The sequence below is a fragment of the Salvelinus alpinus genome, chromosome 22, assembly GCF_045679555.1.
Source record: "Salvelinus alpinus chromosome 22, SLU_Salpinus.1, whole genome shotgun sequence".
In the NCBI taxonomy this organism is placed as follows: domain Eukaryota; kingdom Metazoa; phylum Chordata; class Actinopteri; order Salmoniformes; family Salmonidae; genus Salvelinus; species Salvelinus alpinus.
Genome location: NC_092107.1, coordinates 2718886 through 2737968, shown reverse-complemented (window position 1 = coordinate 2737968; position 19083 = coordinate 2718886). Strand labels below are relative to the sequence as shown.

Here is a 19083-nt window from a genome sequence, read left to right as displayed (position 1 = left end):
GATTAGAATGACAAGTGGACTACACGTCTCGAATGTTCAGGAAGTTAAGCTTACGTTGCAAAAATAAAATAAAATCTTATTGACTAAAATTATATAGTACTGCTGGCGGTGAAGTAGGCTGGCTAGCAGTGGCTGCGTTGTTGACTTTGTTTGAACGTGTAGCTGGCTAGGTAACCTCTAACTGGCTAGGTAACCTCGACAATTTCTCAAAACTAAACAATTATCTTGGATACAAGGACAGCAAAGACAACTATGTAGCTAGCTACAATGTGTAATGTGAGTTTCTACAGTGCTGCTATTCGGTGGAAGTTGGCTAGCTAGCAGTGTTAGCTAGCAGTGTTGACTAGGTAGGAGACGGCAGCGCAGCGCGGCGGACGAAAATAGCTGGCTAGTTAACCGAATAATTACTCTAACCAACTCTAAGCTACACAATTATCTTAGATACAAAGATAGCAAAGACAACTATGTAGCCAGCTAACACTACACTAATCAAGTCGTTCCGTTGTAATGCAATCGTTTCTCCAGTGCTGCTATGCTGCTATGCTGCTATTCGGTGGCTAGCTGGCTAGCTAGCAGTGTTGACTACGTTACGTTACGAAAATAGCTGGCTAGTTAACCGAATAATTACTCTAACCAACTCTAAGCTACACAATTATCTTAGATACAAAGATAGCAAAGACAACTATGTAGCCAGCTAACACTACACTAATCAAGTCGTTCCGTTGTAATGTAATCGTTTCTCCAGTGCTGCTATGCTTCTATGCTGCTATTCGGTGGCTAGCTGGCTAGCTAGCTAGCAGTGTTGACTACGTTACGTTACGTTCGGACGAAAATAGCTGGCTAGCGAACCTCAATAACTACACAATAACTACACAATTATCTTTGTTACAAAGACGGCTATGTAGCTAGCTAAGATCAAACAAATCAAACCGTTGTACTGTAATGAAAATGAAAATGGTAAAACTACCTGTGGAGCGAAGCGGAATTGCGACTGCACGCTCCAAACCGGAAGTTATATATACATTGGGCAGGAGGTTAGGAAGTGCAGCTCAGTTTCCATCTCATTTTGTGGGCAGTGTGCACATAGCCTGTCTTCTCTTGAGAGCCAGGTCTGTCTACGTGGCCTTTCTCAATAGCAAGGCTATGCTCACTGAGTCTGTACATAGTCAAAGCTTTCCTTAAGTTTGGGTCAGTCACAGTGGTCAGGTATTCTGCCACTGTGTACTCTCTGTTGAGGGCCAAATATCATTCTAGTTTGCTCTGTTTTTTTGTTAATTCTTTCCAATGTGTCAAGTAATTATCTTTTTGTTTTCTCTTGATTTGGTTGTGTCTAATTGTGTTGCTGTCCTAGAGCTCTGTGGGGTGTGTTTGTGTTTGTGAACAGAGCCCCAGGACCAGCTTGCTTAGGGGACTCTTCTCCAGGTAAATCTTTCTGTAGGTGATGGCTTTGTTATGGAAGGTTTGGGAATCGCTTCCTTTTAGGTGGTTGTAGAATTTAACGGCTCTTTTCTGGATTTTGATAATTAGCTTGGGTATCGGCCTAATTCTACTCTGCATGCATTATTTGGTGTTTTACGTGGTACACAGAGGATATTTTTGCAGAATTCTGCATGCAGAGTCTCAATCATCTCTCTCTCAGTCACTCTCTCAACTTCTGTTTCTCCTCCAGCAAACAGAGGTTGCTGGTGTTGTTGCTTTCTCTCAACAGAGAGTGCGTCACAGTCAGTGTCCCCTGTCTGTGTGCAGTGTGCTGTGAAAGTCCCCACTAACACTAAAGTGACAGAGGATGAGGGCTCCACTGAGAGTAGAAGGAACGGGGCTCATTAAAAATAGAAGATGTGTGTGCGTGCGTGCATGCGTTGTGTCAGGGTCAGTAGATTGTGATGTCGGACATTGGGCCTGCAGCATTTTCATTTAGAGAACATTTGAGAAATGTACTGTACCCATATGGATTGGGTGCGTAATGGTGTTCAGAATGACAAAAAGAACATTTAGATTATGGTTATTCATCTTAACCATACATGCAACTCGACGATGCAAGGACATTTAGAAAAGGGGAGATCTAAAGATGCAATAACTAGCATGGATTGCTATTATGACTAGAATTGTGCCATTGGCTACTGGAGAAAGAAGCCTCCCTACCGTTTCGTATATGCACTTGAATGGCGAATAGTAAGCGCACTTCAATTGACAAATAAAGCTCTTTTTAGTAGCTCTTTTTAATTGTGGCCATCAAAATCGTTTTTTAACACGCGATTGCATTTAGAATGGTTACGTAATCATTGGGCTTATAAAAGCATATAAGCTTATATATTTCCATTGACAGGTTTTTCCAACAATGAATAGGATTTTGCAATGGGATTTTTATTATTCTCCCTGTTGGCTGGCACCAGTTTTATTTATCAGCTTTTAATTTTTTGATAGGCTAATGGAACCCTAGTCTGTGTGTGTGTGTGTGTGTGTGTGTGTGTGTGTGTGTGTGTGTGTGTGTGTGTGTGTGTGTGTGTGTGTGTGTGTGTGTGTGTGTGTGTGTGTGTGTGTGTGTGTGTGTGTGTGTGTGTGTGTGTGTGTGTGTGTGTGTGTGTGTGTGTGTGTGTGTGTGTGTGTGTGTGTGTGTGTGTGTGTGTGTGTGTGTGTGTGTGTGTGTGTGTGTGTGCACGTGGGTCCATGCATGTGCTTGCGTACATGCATTTGTAAAAGGATACAACAGATTAAGGAAAATATCTGTCACACCCAGTCACATCTTCTACACTAATTGCCATACAACAGAACCTTAATTTCACTCTCTCATAGGCACACACTATAGTATGCTGATTGTTTACATTCCAACATTTACTTAGCCCTGTGTGACACTGTGAATATGTATGTGACCATCCTTGCCACCTTTCCCCATGCCTATAAAAAGACCAGTCTAAACTGTTAGTTTTTCTTGGCCACCATAACGGCAGGCCTGTATTAGCTCCACCTGATTCCCCCACACGCCTGCCGGGGAAAGCAGCCTGGAGTTTGTATTCTGCGGCGGTTGCCAGTCCCTTACAGACAGGGGAAATTAGACTGACAGCCGAGTAGTGTGGAGGAGTACCCGATGCTTTGTTTAAATGCTCCACTAAAGGTCACAGCGGCAGCAACACGCAAAGAGTTAACCTCACTGGAATGGATTGCGTAATGACAGTAGACATCCTTTAATTAAGGACCGAGCTGATAGACGATGGCTCACAATAACATATTTTGATATGCAGACATGCAAACACACAGGCATATAGTCACATAAACACACACACACACACACACACACACACACACACACACACACACACACACACACACACACACACACACACACTTAAGCATCATGAAAACAAACATCCAGCACACACATTGCCTCTCCATAGATTGCTGGTTAAATAGAGGAATACAAAATGGGAGTCCTCAGATGACCAGTCGAGGTGGAGGTGCACTGCTCCCTGTTTAGCATTCTGATACAGGACAATGTTCTCATTGTGTATCTCCATATCCTGGCATCCATGTTGCTCTCTCAAACTGTTCTCCCCTCATCCCCTCCCCCCTGCTGCCCATAATAGAAATCATCCAGCCTTTCTGTGTTCTACTGGCCCTACCATAATGTAAAAACAAAATACCTGGCTACTGATGGATCCACTGGTTCAACTTGGAGAGGCCATAGCCTGCTGAGAACATGTCATCAAACAGGGTCTGGTCCACCCTCTACATCTGTGGCATCCAGTAATTCACCGCTCGATAACCAGTAATCACCCACATATACACATACATGCATGAGAACACGCACGCACGCCTTAAATATGCCTGTGTTTAATGGAACGTTCTCCAGGTAGACACTCAGACTGTCGGTTCCTTTCAGAGTCAATGTTAAATGTAATGTGATAGATTACCATGCAATACTGCAAGAGCCTTACATGTAACTGAGACAGAGGACAGACCGACAACAGACTGTCTCCATCACAAATGGGACCCTATTCCCTATAGTGCACTTCTTTTGAAAAGGGCCCTGGTCAAAAGTAGTGCACTATATAGAGAATAGGGTGCCATTTGGGACTCACACGAAGGATATTGGATATTGTTATTGGGTTGCTTTTATGGATATTGACATGTCAAGGCTTTTCTTTTCTTTTTTACACTCAATTCACTGGCTTTGTCCTTCCCCTCCCTCTTTCTGTCTACAGTACAGTACACCATAGCATAGTTGTTACAGCAGGCTAATGATAATGTTGCCAGAGCTGGAGAATTGATTGGAACAACGTGGATGCACTCATATAACCTATACTACAGATAGCCTTTACTACAGCCTTTCATTACAATAAACAACGCTGTACTGTAACCATGCCAACCATACCTGAGCCCTACTCATGCTGCTGCCAGAGACAGAGAGTATATTGTCAAGCTATTACAGACATATAAAATGGAAAGGAAATAGAAGAAAAGGCTCAAATAAGGGGTTAAGAACAAATCCACGTAGAATGAACAGTTCAATTGAATTGGATGAAGAGAAAATACATTGGCCTCAACATGTCTAGGAAATGATGACACATTTCCCTTGTAGTCTATCTGTCTCTCTCTTTTCTCTTCATTGCTCTCTCTTATACTACCTCTCTCTCTCCCTCCCACTCTCCTTCTTTATTCCAGAGAGGCTCCTGTGAAGTTCAACATAAATGTATCATTGAACAGAGGGAGCAGTCACTTGTCTCTCTAAGAATGATATTATTGATCTGCTACGAGTATGCCATGTCTTGTAAAGACTATCCTACAGGTCCATGTTCTCTGATACAACCATATATATCACGGGGGAAATACAAGTTTCCTCCTTCAGTCTACGGGAGAAAACATACACATCCGTCCAAAAATAAAGGTGATGAGTAACTAGGTCCATCTGGGCTGTAGTGTAGTTGTTTACAGTTTCCCTCACTGACCTCTCTCTCTCAGCTCCTGGGGTTGGGTGTTTTGATTGGTCATCACCATCGGTCACAATCCCTGGATCATTACAAGCCCAACCTAATTACCTGACACTGTGTGTGTGTCCAAGGCTTTCCTCTAGGATGCACAAAACAAGATAATACCACATACTAGCATATTGGACCATATAACAGTATTGCATTTTTTATTTAAAACTGTACCCCTTTTTCTCCCAATTTCGTGATATCCAATTGGTAATTACAGTCTTGTCCCATCGCTGCAACTCCCGTACGGACTCGGGAGAGGCGAAGATCGAGAGCAATGCGTCCTCCGAAAAACAACCCATCCAAGCCACACTGCTTCTTGACACACTGCGCGCTTAACCCAGAATCCTGCTGCACCAACATGTTGGAGGAAACACCGTACAACTGACCACCGAAGTCAGCTTGCATGCGCCTGACCGCCACAAGGAGTCACTAGAGCGCGATGGGACAAGGACATCCCAGATCTGTAGTGACGCCTCCAGCACTGAGATGCAGTGCATTAGACCGCTGTGCCACTCGGGACGCCCATAACAGTACTGATTCACAGAAAATGTTACTAGCTAATTGTTATATAATTAAACTCTCCCTCCCTCTCCCTCTCTCACTCTTTCTACCGCTCTCTCCCTCTGCCTCTCTCTCTCTCTGTCTCTCTGTCATTTTAGCTGACAGTATCCAAAGTCACCCAGAGGTTTTCCTGGAGGCAGAGCCCAGTCCTGGTGCCCCGACCATGCCCCCTTCCCCTGGGACAGACAGCAGTGGAAGGGGAGGAGGAGGAGGGCGCAGAGCCAGTGTGACCAGCGTGGACAGTGAGACGTCCTTCTGCTCTGTGGGCCGGATGAGTAGCACCATCACCAACAGTGAGTGGGAGTGGGAGTGGGAGTGGGAGGGAGTGAGTGAGTGAGTGAGTGAGTGAGTGACGTAGAGAGACGTAGAGAGAGAGAGACGTAGAGAGAGAGAGAGAGACGTAGAGAGAGGGAGAGAGACGTAGAGAGGGAGAGAGACGTAGAGAGGGAGAGAGACGTAGAGAGGGAGAGAGACGTAGAGAGGGAGAGAGACGTAGAGAGGGAGAGAGACGTAGAGAGGGAGAGAGACGTAGAGAGGGAGAGAGACGTAGAGAGAAAGAAGCATAGAGGGAGAGAGAGAGGTAGAGAGACGTAGGTAGAGAGAGAGAGAGAGAGGTAGAGAGACGTAGGTAGAGAGAGAGAGAGGTAGAGACGTAGGTAGAGAGAGAGAGACGTAGAGACGTAGGTAGAGAGAGAGAGACGTAGAGGGAGAGAGACGTAGAGGGAAAGAAGCATAGAGGGAGAGAGAGAGGTAGAGAGACGTAGGTAGAGAGAGAGAGAGAGACGTAGGTAGAGAGAGAGGTAGAGAGGTAGAGACGTAGGTAGAGAGGTAGAGACGTAGAGAGGTAGAGACGTAGAGAGAGAGGTAGAGACGTAGAGAGAGAGGTAGAGACGTAGAGAGAGAGGTAGAGACGTAGAGGGAGAGAGACGTAGAGAGAAAGAAGCATAGAGGGAGAGAGAGAGGTAGAGAGAAAGAAGCATAGAGGGAGAGAGAGAGGTAGAGAGACGTAGGTAGAGAGACGTAGGTAGAGAGAGAGAGAGGTAGAGAGACGTAGGTAGAGAGACGTAGGTAGAGAGAGAGAGAGGTAGAGACGTAGGTAGAGAGAGAGAGAGAGACGTAGGTAGAGAGAGAGAGAGAGACGTAGGTAGAGAGAGAGGTAGAGAGGTAGAGACGTAGAGAGGGAGGTAGAGACGTAGAGAGAGAGGTAGAGACGTAGAGAGAGAGGTAGAGACGTAGAGAGAGAGGTAGAGACGTAGAGAGAGAGGTAGAGACGTAGAGAGAGAGGTAGAGACGTAGAGAGAGAGGTAGAGACGTAGAGGGAGAGAGACGTAGAGGGAGAGAGACGTAGAGAGAAAGAAGCATAGAGGGAGAGAGAGAGGTAGAGAGAAAGAAGCATAGAGGGAGAGAGAGAGGTAGAGAGAAAGAAGCATAGAGAAAGAGGTAGAGGTAGAGAGAAAGAAGCATAGAGAGAGAGAAAGAGGTAGAGAGAAAGAAGCATAGAGAGAGAGGTAGAGGTAGAGAGAAAGAAGCATAGAGAGAGAGGTAGAGGTAGAGAGAAAGAAGCATAGAGAGAGAGAAAGAGGTAGAGGTAGAGAGAAAGAAGCATAGAGAAAGAGGTAGAGAGGTAGAGGTAGAGAGGTAGAGGTAGAGGTAGAGAGGTAGAGGTAGAGAGAGGTAGAGAGGTAGAGGTAGAGAGGTAGAGGTAGAGAGGTAGAGGTAGAGAGGTAGAGGTAGAGGTAGAGAGGTAGAGGTAGAGAGGTAGAGGTAGAGAGGTAGAGGTAGAGAGGTAGAGGTAGAGAGGTAGAGGTAGAGAGGTAGAGGTAGAGAGGTAGAGGTAGAGAGGTAGAGGTAGAGAGAAAGAAGCATAGAGAGAGAGGTAGAGGTAGAGAGAAAGAAGCATAGAGAGAGAGAAAGAGGTAGAGGTAGAGAGAAAGAAGCATAGAGAAAGAGGTAGAGAGGTAGAGGTAGAGGTAGAGAGAAAGAAGCATAGAGAAAGAGGTAGAGAGGTAGAGGTAGAGAGAAAGAAGCATAGAGAAAGAGGTAGAGAGGTAGAGGTAGAGGTAGAGAGGTAGAGGTAGAGGTAGAGAGATAGAGGTAGAGAGAAAGAAGCATAGAGAGAGAGAAAGAGGTAGAGGTAGAGAGAAAGAAGCATAGAGCAAGAGGTAGAGAGGTAGAGGTAGAGAGAAAGAAGCATAGAGAAAGAGGTAGAGAGGTAGAGGTAGAGAGAGAGAGGTAGAGGTAGAGAGAAAGAGAAAGAAGCATAGAGAAAGAGGTAGAGGTAGAGGTAGAGAGGTATAGAGGTAGAGGTAGAGAGGTATAGAGGTATAGAGGTAGAGGTAGAGAGGTATAGAGGTATAGAGGTAGAGGTAGAGAGAAAGAAGCATAGAGGTAGAGGTAGCGAGAAAGAAGCATAGAGGTAGAGGTAGAGAGAAAGAAGCATAGAGGTAGAGGTAGAGAGAAAGAAGCATAGAGGTAGAGGTAGAGAGAAAGAAGCATAGAGGTAGAGAGAAAGAAGCATAGAGGTAGAGGTAGAGGTAGAAAGAAGCATAGAGATAGAGGTAGAGGTAGAAAGAAGCATAGAGAAAGAGGTAGAGGTAGAAAGAAGCATAGAGAAAGAGGTAGAGGTAGAGGTAGAGAGAAAGAAGCATAGAGAAAGAGGTAGAAAGAAGCATAGAGGTAGAGGTGGAGGTAGAAAGAAGCATAGAGAAAGAGGTAGAGGGAGGCATAGAAAGAGGTAGAGGTAGAGGTAGAGTAGAAGAAGCATAGAGAAGAGGTAGAGGTAGAGGTAGAGATGGTAGAGAGAGCATAGAGAGAGGTAGAGAGGTAGAGAGGTAGAGAGGTAGAGAGGTAGAGAGGTAGAGAGGTAGAGAGGTAGAGGTAGAGAGGTAGAGAGGTAGAGAGGTAGAGAGGTAGAGAGGTAGAGAGGTAGAGAGGTAGAGGTAGAGAGGTAGAGGTAGAGAGGTAGAGGTAGAGAGGTAGAGGTAGAGAGGTAGAGGTAGAGAGAAAGAAGCATAGAGAGAGAGAAAGAGGTAGAGGTAGAGAGAAAGAAGCATAGAGAGAGAGAAAGAGAAAGAGGTAGAGGTAGAGGTAGAGAGAAAGAAGCATAGAGAGAGAGAAAGAGGTAGAGGTAAAGGTAGAGAGAAAGAAGCATAGAGAAAGAGGTAGAGGTAGAGAGAAAGAAGCATAGAGAAAGAGGTGTAGAGGTAGAGGTAGAGAGGTAGAGGTAGAGAGGTAGAGGTAGAGAGGTAGAGGTAGAGAGGTAGAGGTAGAGAGGTAGAGGTAGAGAGGTAGAGGTAGAGAGGTAGAGGTAGAGAGGTAGAGGTAGAGAGAGAGAGGTAGAGAGAGGTAGAGAGAGAGAGGTAGAGAGAGAGAGGTAGAGGTAGAGAGAAAGAAGCATAGAGAGAGAGAAAGAGGTAGAGGTAGAGGTAGAGAGAAAGAAGCATAGAGAGAGAGAAAGAGGTAGAGGTAGAGGTAGAGAGAAAGAAGCATAGAGAGAGAGAGAGGTGTAGAGGTAGAGAGAAAGAAGCATAGAGGGAGAGAGAGGTGTAGAGGTAGAGAGAAAGAAGCATAGAGGAGAGAGAGAGGTAGAGGTAGAGAGAAAGAAGCATAGAGGGAGAGAAAGAGGTAGAGGTAGAGAGAAAGAAGCATAGAGGGAGAGGTAGAGGTAGAGGTAGAGAGGTAGAGGTAGAGAGGTAGAGGTAGAGAGGTAGAGAGGTAGAGAGGTAGAGGTAGAGAGGTAGAGGTAGAGAGGTAGAGGTAGAGAGGTAGAGAGAGAGAGGTAGAGGTAGAGAGAAAGAAGCATAGAGAGAGAGAAAGAGGTAGAGGTAGAGAGAAAGAAGCATAGAGAGAGAGAAAGAGGTAGAGGTAGAGAGAAAGAAGCATAGAGAAAGAGGTAGAGAGGTAGAGGTAGAGGTAGAGAGAAAGAAGCATAGAGAAAGAGGTAGAGAGGTAGAGGTAGAGGTAGAGAGAAAGAAGCATAGAGAAAGAGGTAGAGAGGTAGAGGTAGAGAGAAAGAAGCATAGAGAAAGAGGTAGAGGTAGAGAGGTAGAGGTAGAGAGGTAGAGGTAGAGAGGTAGAGAGAGAGAGGTAGAGGTAGAGGTAGAGAGATAGAGGTAGAGAGAAAGAAGCATAGAGAGAGAGAAAGAGGTAGAGGTAGAGAGAAAGAAGCATAGAGAAAGAGGTAGAGGTAGAGGTAGAGAGGTATAGAGGTATAGAGGTAGAGGTATAGAGGTAGAGGTATAGAGGTAGAGAGGTAGAGGTAGAGAGGTAGAGGTAGAGAGGTAGAGAGGTAGAGAGGTAGAGAGGTAGAGAGGTATAGAGGTAGAGGTAGAGGTAGAGAGGTAGAGAGGTAGAGAGGTATAGAGGTATAGAGGTAGAGGTAGAGGTATAGAGGTAGAGGTAGAGGTATAGAGGTAGAGGTAGAGAGGTAGAGAGGTATAGAGGTATAGAGGTAGAGGTAGAGAGAAAGAAGCATAGAGGTAGAGGTAGAGAGAAAGAAGCATAGAGGTAGAGGTAGAGAGAAAGAAGCATAGAGGTAGAGGTAGAGAGAAAGAAGCATAGAGGTAGATGTAGAGAGAAAGAAGCATAGAGGTAGAGGTAGAGAGAAAGAAGCATAGAGGTAGAGGTAGAGGTAGAAAGAAGCATAGAGAAAGAGGTAGAGGTAGAGAGAGAGAGGTAGAGGTAGAGGTAGAAAGAAGCATAGAGAAAGAGGTAGAGGTAGAGGTAGAGAGAGAGAGGTAGAGGTAGAGGTAGAAAGAAGCATAGAGAAAGAGGTAGAGGTAGATGTAGAAAGAAGCATAGAGAAAGAGGTAGAGGTAGAAAGAAGCATAGAGAAAGAGGTAGAGGTAGAGGTAGAGAGAAAGAAGCATAGAGAAAGAGGTAGAGGTAGAGGTAGAGAGAAAGAAGCATAGAGAAAGAGGTAGAGGTAGAGGTAGAGAGAAAGAAGCATAGAGAAAGAGGTAGAGAGGTAGAGGTAGAGGTAGAGGTAGAGGTAGAGGTAGAGGTAGAGAGGTAGAGAGGTAGAGGTAGAGGTAGAGGTAGAGGTAGAGAGGTAGAGAGGTAGAGGTAGAGAGGTAGAGGTAGAGGTAGAGAGGTAGAGAGGTAGAGAGGTAGAGAGGTAGAGGTAGAGAGGTAGAGGTAGAGAGGTAGAGGTAGAGAGGTAGAGGTAGAGAGGTAGAGGTAGAGAGGTAGAGAGGTAGAGAGGTAGAGAGGTAGAGAGGTAGAGAGGTAGAGAGGTAGAGAGGTAGAGAGGTAGAGAGAGAGAGGTAGAGGTAGAGAGGTAGAGAGGTAGAGAGAGAGAGGTAGAGGTAGAGAGAAAGAAGCATAGAGAGAGAGGTAGAGGTAGAGAGAAAGAAGCATAGAGAGAGAGAAAGAGGTAGAGGTAGAGAGAAAGAAGCATAGAGAAAGAGGTAGAGAGGTAGAGGTAGAGAGAAAGAAGCATAGAGAAAGAGGTAGAGAGGTAGAGGTAGAGAGAAAGAAGCATAGAGAAAGAGGTAGAGAGGTAGAGGTAGAGAGGTAGAGGTAGAGGTAGAGAGGTAGAGGTAGAGGTAGAGAGATAGAGGTAGAGAGAAAGAAGCATAGAGAGAGAGAAAGAGGTAGAGGTAGAGGTAGAGAGAAAGAAGCATAGAGCAAGAGGTAGAGAGGTAGAGGTAGAGAGAAAGAAGCATAGAGAAAGAGGTAGAGAGGTAGAGGTAGAGAGAGAGAGGTAGAGGTAGAGGTAGAGAGAAAGAGAAAGAAGCATAGAGAAAGAGGTAGAGGTAGAGGTAGAGGTAGAGAGGTATAGAGGTAGAGGTAGAGGTAGAGAGGTATAGAGGTATAGAGGTAGAGGTAGAGAGGTATAGAGGTATAGAGGTAGAGGTAGAGAGAAAGAAGCATAGAGGTAGAGGTAGAGAGAAAGAAGCATAGAGGTAGAGGTAGAGAGAAAGAAGCATAGAGGTAGAGGTAGAGAGAAAGAAGCATAGAGGTAGAGGTAGAGAGAAAGAAGCATAGAGGTAGAGGTAGAGGTAGAAAGAAGCATAGAGAAAGAGGTAGAGGTAGAGAGAGAGAGAGGTAGAGGTAGAGGTAGAAAGAAGCATAGAGAAAGAGGTAGAGGTAGAGGTAGAGAGGTAGAGAGGTAGAGGTAGAGAGGTAGAGGTAGAGAGGTAGAGGTAGAGAGGTAGAGGTAGAGAGGTATAGGTAGAGAGGTAGAGGTAGAGAGGTAGAGGTAGAGAGGTAGAGGTAGAGGTAGAGAGGTAGAGAGGTAGAGAGGTAGAGGTAGAGAGGTAGAGGTAGAGGTAGAGAGGTAGAGGGTAGAGGTAGAGAGGTAGAGGTAGAGAGGTAGAGGTAGAGAGGTAGAGGTAGAGAGGTAGAGGTAGAGAGGTAGAGGTAGAGAGGTAGAGAGGTAGAGGTAGAGAGGTAGAGGTAGAGAGGTAGAGGTAGAGAGGTAGAGGTAGAGAGGTAGAGAGAGAGAGGTAGAGGTAGAGAGGTAGAGGTAGAGAGGTAGAGGTAGAGAGGTAGAGAGGTAGAGAGGTAGAGAGGTAGAGAGGTAGAGAGGTAGAGAGGTAGAGGTAGAGAGGTAGAGGTAGAGAGGTAGAGGTAGAGAGGTAGAGGTAGAGAGGTAGAGGTAGAGAGGTAGAGGTAGAGAGGTAGAGGTAGAGAGGGAGAGGTAGAGAGGTAGAGAGGTAGAGAGGTAGAGAGGTAGAGAGGTAGAGAGGTAGAGAGGTAGAGGTAGAGAGGGTAGAGGTAGAGAGGTAGAGGTAGAGAGGTAGAGGTAGAGAGGTAGAGGTAGAGAGGTAGAGGTAGAGAGGTAGAGGTAGAGAGGTAGAGAGAGAGAGGTAGAGGTAGAGAGAAAGAAGCATAGAGAGAGAGAAAGAGGTAGAGGTAGAGAGAAAGAAGCATAGAGAGAGAGAAAGAGAAAGAGGTAGAGGTAGAGGTAGAGAGAAAGAAGCATAGAGAGAGAGAAAGAGGTAGAGGTAAAGGTAGAGAGAAAGAAGCATAGAGAAAGAGGTAGAGGTAGAGAGAAAGAAGCATAGAGAAAGAGGTAGAGGTAGAGGTAGAGGTGGAGAGAAAGAAGCATAGAGAAAGAGGTAGAGAGGTAGAGAGGTAGAGAGGTAGAGAGGTAGAGAGGTAGAGGTAGAGAGGTAGAGGTAGAGAGGTAGAGAGGTAGAGAGGTAGAGAGGTAGAGAGGTAGAGGTAGAGAGGTAGAGGTAGAGAGGTAGAGGTAGAGAGGTAGAGGTAGAGAGGTAGAGGTAGAGAGGTAGAGAGGTAGAGGTAGAGAGGTAGAGGTAGAGAGGTAGAGGTAGAGAGGTAGAGGTAGAGAGGTAGAGGTAGAGAGGTAGAGGTAGAGAGGTAGAGGTAGAGAGGTAGAGGTAGAGGTAGAGAGGTAGAGAGGTAGAGAGGTAGAGGTAGAGAGGTAGAGGTAGAGGTAGAGAGGTAGAGGTAGAGGTAGAGAGGTAGAGGTAGAGAGGTAGAGGTAGAGAGGTAGGAGGTAGAGAGGTAGAGGTAGAGAGGTAGAGGTAGAGAGGTAGAGAGGTAGAGGTAGAGAGTAGTAGAGGTAGAGAGGTAGAGGTAGAGAGGTAGAGGGTAGAGAGGTAGAGAGGTAGAGAGGTAGAGGTAGAGAGGTAGAGGTAGAGAGGTAGAGAGGTAGAGAGGTAGAGAGGTAGAGAGGTAGAGAGGTAGAGAGGTAGAGAGGTAGAGGTAGAGAGGTAGAGGTAGAGAGGTAGAGGTAGAGAGGTAGAGGTAGAGAGGTAGAGGTAGAGGTAGAGAGGTAGAGGTAGAGAGGTAGAGGTAGAGAGGTAGAGGTAGAGAGGTAGAGGTAGAGAGGTAGAGGTAGAGAGGTAGAGGTAGAGGTAGAGAGGTAGAGGTAGAGAGGTAGAGGTAGAGAGGTAGAGGTAGAGAGGTAGAGAGAGAGAGGTAGAGGTAGAGAGAAAGAAGCATAGAGAGAGAGAAAGAGGTAGAGGTAGAGAGAAAGAAGCATAGAGAGAGAGAAAGAGAAAGAGGTAGAGGTAGAGGTAGAGAGAAAGAAGCATAGAGAGAGAGAAAGAGGTAGAGGTAAAGGTAGAGAGAAAGAAGCATAGAGAAAGAGGTAGAGGTAGAGAGAAAGAAGCATAGAGAAAGAGGTAGAGAGGTAGAGGTAGAGAGGTAGAGGTAGAGAGGTAGAGGTAGAGAGGTAGAGGTAGAGAGGTAGAGGGGTAGAGGTAGTGAGAGAGAGGTAGAGAGAGGTAGAGAGAGAGAGGTAGAGAGAGAGAGGTAGAGGTAGAGAGGTAGAGAGAAAGAAGCATAGAGAGAGAGAAAGAGGTAGAGGTAGAGGTAGAGAGAAAGAAGCATAGAGAGAGAGAAAGAGGTAGAGGTAGAGGTAGAGAGAAAGAAGCATAGAGAGAGAGAGAGGTGTAGAGGTAGAGAGAAAGAAGCATAGAGGGAGAGAGAGGTGTAGAGGTAGAGAGAAAGAAGCATAGAGGAGAGAGAGAGGTAGAGGTAGAGAGAAAGAAGCATAGAGGGAGAGGTAGAGGTAGAGAGAAAGAAGCATAGAGGGAGAGAAAGAGGTAGAGGTAGAGAGAAAGAAGCATAGAGAAAGAGGTAGAGGTAGAGGTAGAGAGGTAGAGGTAGAGAGGTAGAGGTAGAGAGGTAGAGGTAGAGAGGTAGAGGTAGAGAGGTAGAGAGAGAGAGGTAGAGGTAGAGAGAAAGAAGCATAGAGAGAGAGAAAGAGGTAGAGGTAGAGAGAAAGAAGCATAGAGAGAGAGAAAGAGGTAGAGGTAGAGAGAAAGAAGCATAGAGAAAGAGGTAGAGAGGTAGAGGTAGAGAGAAAGAAGCATAGAGAAAGAGGTAGAGAGGTAGAGGTAGAGGTAGAGAGAAAGAAGCATAGAGAAAGAGGTAGAGAGGTAGAGGTAGAGAGAAAGAAGCATAGAGAAAGAGGTAGAGGTAGAGAGGTAGAGGTAGAGAGGTAGAGGTAGAGAGGTAGAGGTAGAGAGGTAGAGGTAGAGAGATAGAGGTAGAGAGAAAGAAGCATAGAGAGAGAGAAAGAGGTAGAGGTAGAGAGAAAGAAGCATAGAGAAAGAGGTAGAGGTAGAGGTAGAGAGGTATAGAGGTATAGAGGTAGAGGTAGAGAGAGAGAGGTAGAGGTAGAGAGAAAGAAGCATAGAGAAAGAGGTAGAGGTAGAGGTAGAGAGGTATAGAGGTATAGAGGTAGAGGTAGAGAGGTAGAGAGGTAGAGAGGTAGAGAGGTATAGAGGTAGAGAGGTAGAGAGGTAGAGAGGTATAGAGGTAGAGAGGTATAGAGATAGAGGTAGAGGTAGAGGTAGAGAGGTATAGAGGTAGAGAGGTATAGAGGTAGAGAGGTATAGAGGTAGAGAGGTATAGAGGTATAGAGGTATAGAGGTAGAGGTAGAGGTATAGAGGTAGAGGTAGAGAGGTATAGAGGTAGAGAGGTATAGAGGTATAGAGGTAGAGGTAGAGAGAAAGAAGCATAGAGGTAGAGGTAGAGAGAAAGAAGCATAGAGGTAGAGGTAGAGAGAAAGAAGCATAGAGGTAGAGGTAGAGAGAAAGAAGCATAGAGGTAGATGTAGAGAGAAAGAAGCATAGAGGTAGAGGTAGAGAGAAAGAAGCATAGAGGTAGAGGTAGAGGTAGAAAGAAGCATAGAGAAAGAGGTAGAGGTAGAGAGAGAGAGGTAGAGGTAGAGGTAGAAAGAAGCATAGAGAAAGAGGTAGAGGTAGAGGTAGAGAGAGAGAGGTAGAGGTAGAGGTAGAAAGAAGCATAGAGAAAGAGGTAGAGGTAGATGTAGAAAGAAGCATAGAGAAAGAGGTAGAGGTAGAAAGAAGCATAGAGAAAGAGGTAGAGGTAGAGGTAGAGAGAAAGAAGCATAGAGAAAGAGGTAGAGGTAGAGGTAGAGAGAAAGAAGCATAGAGAAAGAGGTAGAGGTAGAGGTAGAGAGAAAGAAGCATAGAGAAAGAGGTAGAGAGGTAGAGGTAGAGGTAGAGGTAGAGGTAGAGGTAGAGGTAGAGAGGTAGAGGTAGAGGTAGAGGTAGAGGTAGAGGTAGAGGTAGAGAGGTAGAGAGGTAGAGAGGTAGAGAGGTAGAGAGGTAGAGAGGTAGAGAGGTAGAGAGGTAGAGAGAGGTAGAGAGAGGTAGAGAGAGAGAGGTAGAGAGGTAGAGAGGTAGAGGTAGAGAGGTAGAGGTAGAGAGGTAGAGGTAGAGAGGTAGAGGTAGAGAGGTAGAGGTAGAGAGGTAGAGGTAGAGAGGTAGAGGTAGAGAGAAAGAAGCATAGAGAGAGAGGTAGAGGTAGAGAGAAAGAAGCATAGAGAGAGAGAAAGAGGTAGAGGTAGAGAGAAAGAAGCATAGAGAAAGAGGTAGAGAGGTAGAGGTAGAGAGAAAGAAGCATAGAGAAAGAGGTAGAGAGGTAGAGGTAGAGAGAAAGAAGCATAGAGAAAGAGGTAGAGAGGTAGAGGTAGAGAGAAAGAAGTATAGAGAAAGAGGTAGAGAGGTAGAGGTAGAGAGGTAGAGGTAGAGGTAGAGAGGTAGAGGTAGAGGTAGAGAGATAGAGGTAGAGAGAAAGAAGCATAGAGAGAGAGAAAGAGGTAGAGGTAGAGGTAGAGAGAAAGAAGCATAGAGCAAGAGGTAGAGAGGTAGAGGTAGAGAGAAAGAAGCATAGAGAAAGAGGTAGAGAGGTAGAGGTAGAGAGAGAGAGGTAGAGGTAGAGGTAGAGAGAAAGAGAAAGAAGCATAGAGAGATAGAGGTAGAGGTAGAGGTAGAGGTAGAGAGGTATAGAGGTAGAGGTAGAGGTAGAGAGGTATAGAGGTATAGAGGTAGAGGTAGTAGAGGTATAGAGGTAGAGGTAGAGAGAAAGAAGCATAGAGGTAGAGGTAGAGAGAAAGAAGCATAGAGGTAGAGGTAGAGAGAAAGAAGCATAGAGGTAGAGGTAGAGAGAAAGAAGCATAGAGGTAGAGAGAAAGAAGCATAGAGGTAGAGGTAGAGGTAGAAAGAAGCATAGAGAAAGAGGTAGAGGTAGAGAGAGAGAGAGGTAGAGGTAGAGGTAGAAAGAAGCATAGAGAAAGAGGTAGAGGTAGAGGTAGAGAGAGAGAGGTAGAGGTAGAGGTAGAAAGAAGCATAGAGATAGAGGTAGAGGTAGAAAGAAGCATAGAGAAAGAGGTAGAGGTAGAAAGAAGCATAGAGAAAGAGGTAGAGGTAGAGGTAGAGAGAAAGAAGCATAGAGAAAGAGGTAGAGGTAGAGGTAGAGGTGGAGAGAAAGAAGCATAGAGAAAGAGGTAGAGAGGTAGAGAGGTAGAGAGGTAGAGAGGTAGAGGTAGAGAGGTAGAGGTAGAGAGGTAGAGGTAGAGAGGTAGAGGTAGAGAGGTAGAGGTAGAGAGGTAGAGGTAGAGAGGTAGAGGTAGAGAGGAGAGGTAGAGGTAGAGAGGTAGAGGTAGAGAGGTAGAGGTAGAGAGGTAGAGGTAGAGAGGTAGAGGTAGAGAGGTAGAGAGGTAGAGAGGTAGAGAGGTAGAGAGGTAGAGGTAGAGAGGTAGAGGTAGAGTAGAGAGGTAGAGAGAGGTAGAGAGGTAGAGGTAGAGAGAGAGGGTAGAGGTAGAGGCTAGAGGTATAGAGAAAGAGGTAGAGGTAGAGAGAAAGAAGCATAGAGAGAGAGAGAGAGAGGTAGAGGTAGAGAGAGAAAGAAGCATAGAGAGAGAGAAAGAGAAAGAGGTAGAGGTAGAGAGAAAGAAGCATAGAGAGAGAGAAAGAGGTAGAGGTAAAGGTAGAGAGAAAGAAGCATAGAGAAAGAGGTAGAGGTAGAGAGAAAGAAGCATAGAGGTAGAGGTAGAGAGGTAGAGGTAGAGAGGTAGAGGTAGAGAGGTAGAGGTAGAGAGGTAGAGGTAGAGAGGTAGAGGTAGAGAGGTAGAGGTAGAGAGGTAGAGGTAGAGAGGTAGAGGTAGAGAGGTAGAGGTAGAGAGGTAGAGGTAGAGAGGTAGAGGTAGAGAGGTAGAGGTAGAGAGGTAGAGGTAGAGAGGTAGAGGTAGAGAGGTAGAGGTAGAGAGGTAGAGGTAGAGAGGTAGAGGTAGAGAGGTAGAGGTAGAGAGGTAGAGGTAGAGAGGTAGAGGTAGAGAGGTAGAGGTAGAGAGAGAGAGGTAGAGAGAGAGAGGTAGAGAGAGAGAGGTAGAGAGAGAGAGGTAGAGGTAGAGAGGTAGAGAGAAAGAAGCATAGAGAGAGAGAAAGAGGTAGAGGTAGAGAGAAAGAAGCATAGAGAGAGAGAGAGGTGTAGAGGTAGAGAGAAAGAAGCATAGAGAGAGGTGTAGAGGTAGAGAGAAAGAAGCATAGAGGGAGAGAGAGGTGTAGAGGTAGAGAGAAAGAAGCATAGAGGAGAGAGAGAGGTAGAGGTAGAGAGAAAGAAGCATAGAGGGAGAGAAAGAGGTAGAGGTAGAGAGAAAGAAGCATAGAGGGAGAGGTAGAGGTAGAGAGAAAGAAGCATAGAGAAAGAGGTAGAGGTAGAGGTAGAGAGGTAGAGAGAGAGAGGTAGAGGTAGAGAGAAAGAAGCATAGAGAGAGAGAAAGAGGTAGAGGTAGAGAGAAAGAAGCATAGAGAGAGAGAAAGAGGTAGAGGTAGAGAGAAAGAAGCATAGAGAAAGAGGTAGAGAGGTAGAGGTAGAGGTAGAGAGAAAGAAGCATAGAGAAAGAGGTAGAGAGGTAGAGGTAGAGGTAGAGAGAAAGAAGCATAGAGAAAGAGGTAGAGAGGTAGAGGTAGAGAGAAAGAAGCATCTGGAAAGAGGTAGAGGTAGAGAGGTAGAGAGAGAGAGGTAGAGGTAGAGGTAGAGAGATAGAGGTAGAGAGAAAGAAGCATAGAGAGAGAGAAAGAGGTAGAGGTAGAGAGAAAGAAGCATAGAGAAAGAGGTGTAGAGGTAGAGAGAAAGAAGCATAGAGAAAGAGGTAGAGAGGTAGAGGTAGAGAGAGAGAGGTAGAGGTAGAGAGAAAGAAGCATAGAGAAAGAAGTAGAGGTAGAGGTAGAGAGGTAGAGAGGTATAGAGATAGAGGTAGAGGTAGAGGTAGAGAGGTATAGAGGTAGAGAGGTATAGAGGTATAGAGGTATAGAGGTAGAGGTAGAGAGGTATAGAGGTAGAGGTAGAGAGGTATAGAGGTAGAGAGGTAGAGAGGTATAGAGGTAGAGGTAGAGAGAAAGAAGCATAGAGGTAGAGGTAGAGAGAAAGAAGCATAGAGGTAGAGGTAGAGAGAAAGAAGCATAGAGGTAGAGGTAGAGAGAAAGAAGCATAGAGGTAGAGGTAGAGAGAAAGAAGTATAGAGGTAGAGGTAGAGGTAGAGGTAGAGAGAGAGGTAGAGGTAGAGGTAGAAAGAAGCATAGAGAAAGAGGTAGAGGTAGAGGTAGAGAGAGAGGTAGAGGTAGAGGTAGAAAGAAGCATAGAGAAAGAGGTAGAGGTAGATGTAGAAAGAAGCATAGAGAAAGAGGTAGAGGTAGAAAGAAGCATAGAGAAAGAGGTAGAGGTAGAGGTAGAGAGAAAGAAGCATAGAGAAAGAGGTAGAGGTAGAGGTAGAGAGAAAGAAGCATAGAGAAAGAGGTAGAGGTAGAGGTAGAGAGAAAG

At 45.4% G+C, this 19083-nt stretch overlaps 1 protein-coding gene across 3 annotated transcripts in view; it reads left to right on the top strand.

The window, feature by feature from the left end:
* The window catches only part of LOC139548773 (membrane-associated phosphatidylinositol transfer protein 3-like), a 190908-nt gene that overhangs the window by 111426 nt on the left and 60399 nt on the right, over positions 1-19083 (top strand). For all 3 annotated transcript variants that reach the window (XM_071358600.1, XM_071358599.1, XM_071358601.1), the window contains one exon: positions 5633-5827. In XM_071358600.1, coding sequence (XP_071214701.1) covers positions 5633-5827 — 195 coding nt within the window. The remainder of the gene's footprint in view (positions 1-5632; positions 5828-19083) is intronic.